Source organism: Montipora capricornis, chromosome 7 (assembly GCF_036669925.1).
Source record: "Montipora capricornis isolate CH-2021 chromosome 7, ASM3666992v2, whole genome shotgun sequence".
NCBI classification, from domain to species: domain Eukaryota; kingdom Metazoa; phylum Cnidaria; class Anthozoa; order Scleractinia; family Acroporidae; genus Montipora; species Montipora capricornis.
The window spans coordinates 43,872,790-43,875,289 of NC_090889.1; the positions used below are offsets into that span (position 1 = coordinate 43,872,790).

At 38.5% G+C, this 2,500-nt stretch overlaps 1 protein-coding gene across 1 annotated transcript in view; it reads left to right on the plus strand.

Annotated features, from left to right (window-relative positions):
* The window catches only part of LOC138058005 (trace amine-associated receptor 3-like), a 4,672-nt gene that overhangs the window by 212 nt on the left and 1,960 nt on the right, over nt 1-2,500 (plus strand). Inside the window, exon 2 of the mRNA XM_068903898.1 lies at nt 1-2,500. This exon is cut by the window's left edge and continues 23 nt beyond it; it is cut by the window's right edge and continues 1,960 nt beyond it. Within this exon, the coding sequence (XP_068759999.1) occupies nt 29-1,024 (996 nt within the window). The 5' untranslated portion in view covers nt 1-28 and the 3' untranslated portion in view covers nt 1,025-2,500.

Sequence of the window (2,500 nt, forward strand, 5' to 3'; positions counted from 1 at the left end):
CAAGAATTCTTACATTGTTTAAGACTACATGGCGGCTGTTCGAGATATCGTTGACTTTTGGAACCTGACAAATAAAGAAGCTTTGGTTCAATTTTGGCTCAATCTCGATAACGCTGATACTATCTTCACTACTGTTGCTGTCCTGGCGACGATGACGTTTCCAATAGCAACTATTGGAAATCTTCTAATCGTTTTGTTAGTTTGGATGGACCCTCTTCGGAAACTTCGATCTTCGCCTTCAAACTTTATCATCTTCTCCATGGCTGTTGCAGACCTCTTGGTTGGCCTGGTTGCCTGTCCACTCACTGCCTTTTGGGCTTGGGCCTTATTATACAAGTACACCAACACATCATTTGGTTTTTTAAGGTTTTTTACAACCTTAATAAACTTAAGTGTAGGTCATATACTTCTTCTCAGCATTGACAGATTCTTTGCTGTGGTGACTCCTCTCCAGTATCGGGCCAAAGTGACGAGTAAACGAGTCTGCATCGTTTCCGTCGCGTGTTGGATTTATTTCTTGTTGTTTGGGTTTGTGTTCTTCTTGTTAGAAAAGCATCATGCGCTAATGGGAACTATTTACAGTGTTCAGATCTTCTGTATTCTCATCTGCATCGTGATCATCAACGTTCTCACTTTGTGCCGCTTTCACAAGTATTCACTCAGCACCGAAACACTGGATGAGCAGCATGCAGGGTTTGCTCGCCAAATGATACTCCAGAGAGAAAGGACTGTGAGCAAAGCTATTGTAATTGTCATCTCTGCATTTTTATTGTGTTTCATTCCTTGGTTTGTCGTACTGATGATATTGTACATTTGCTTAACATGCAATTTCTCGTTGTTGATGCTTGTGTATTCTATCGCTGCCGCTGTTGTGTACGCGAATTCTGCAATCAATCCATTGTTGTACGCGTGGAGACTTCCTAAATATAGAGAAACGTTCAAGCACATCTTTAAAAAGCGAAAATGTTGCGGAAGGTATGAAACAAGACAGGCCGTGAATTGTGCTCAAGATACAAGGCTTTGATGGGGTAAATCTTCAAGAGCTCCATGAGGCAAACATTAATTAAAACGAGGTTGGAAAATCTCCGCAACAATTTGAGTTCATTTCTGCTAACCAATCTCACTACCCTTCCTCGTCGGATTCTAGTCTTTCTCAAACGACTTCATAAGTGCAACCGTGATTTGGGAGATCGCTAACATTGCACAGTGCGCTCATTAATAATGACAATAATGAAGAATTTTTATTCAGTTAAAATACATATCAAAAGTTACAGGTTATCGCATGAAACTAGAGTTAAGAAGGATTATAATTGTAATTGTTAACACTCTAATTGGGAAACCTGCGACACATATATGTATGTTACACGTATGAAAAACTCAGTATTTTCTACAAAAAAAATAATGTTCTATTTCGTGCAGTCAAATTGACGTCCCCTGTTCTTTTGTGGGGTGAAACGTATTTTTAAAATGCTTAAAAGTGGTTTTAGATAGAGAGAAACAAATCTGCTCAAGGAAAGTCCTCTCTAGCTTAAGAGAGAGTGGCTAGTCGTCTTAATTTGCCACACCAAACAAATTTCAAAACTTTAAGTCCTTTCAAGAAAGCACATGAGTTTCAGTGTTTTGAAGAACTTCGGACTTAAATGTCAATAATAAACAAACACCTCAAGTAAAAGCAATTGTATCCATTTTTTTTTCTTTTAGGAGAGTATTAGAACAGCTTGAGCCATGCAACGTGGTTTTACATAGAATGAAACAAATCTGCTGAAAAAAAATCCTTTCTAGCTTAAGTGAGAGTAGCTAGTCGTCTTAATTTGCCACACCAAACAAATGTGAAAACATGAGTTTCAGTGTTTGAAAAAAGAAATTTCCGACATAAATGTCAATAATAAACAAACATCTCAGGTAAAATCAATTATCTTCATTCTTTTCTCTTCAGGAGAGTATTTGCACAGCTTGAGCGATCAATTAAAGATGTATTGTATTGTACTAGCCAATATCAACAATACGTTAATACTCTTTGTTTCTTCCTCCAAATTTTACACGAGCATTGTTTATAATTTCTCTAGGGACCATTGTAAGTCCTTATTTGGTTTTATCAACGGAGTTGATAATGTAAATTGGCCACCGTACAGAGATTCTAAAAGCTGACGTTTCGAGCGTTAGCCCTTCGTCAGAGCGAATCCATACGTAATGTACAAAGGACCTCCGGTTGATAATAGTCGGGCATCACAACAATAGCCACGTTTTTTTGACCCACCGACGGCAAAGGGAAGTGAAAACATTTTCCCTAACTTTAACACTGTGGAATTTCTGGCAATTGAGTGGTAACGAAAAAGCCTGAAATTGAACATTTCTCATCCACTAGATCGACAGTGCCGGGATTGCAGTAGGTGTTTGTGAGGAATTAAGGGTAGTGACTGGTGTATTTAAGCTAAGTACAGCACGTGATTAGTCATTCTAGGTCGACACCTTTTACCCGGCACAATTTTCAAGATCACCC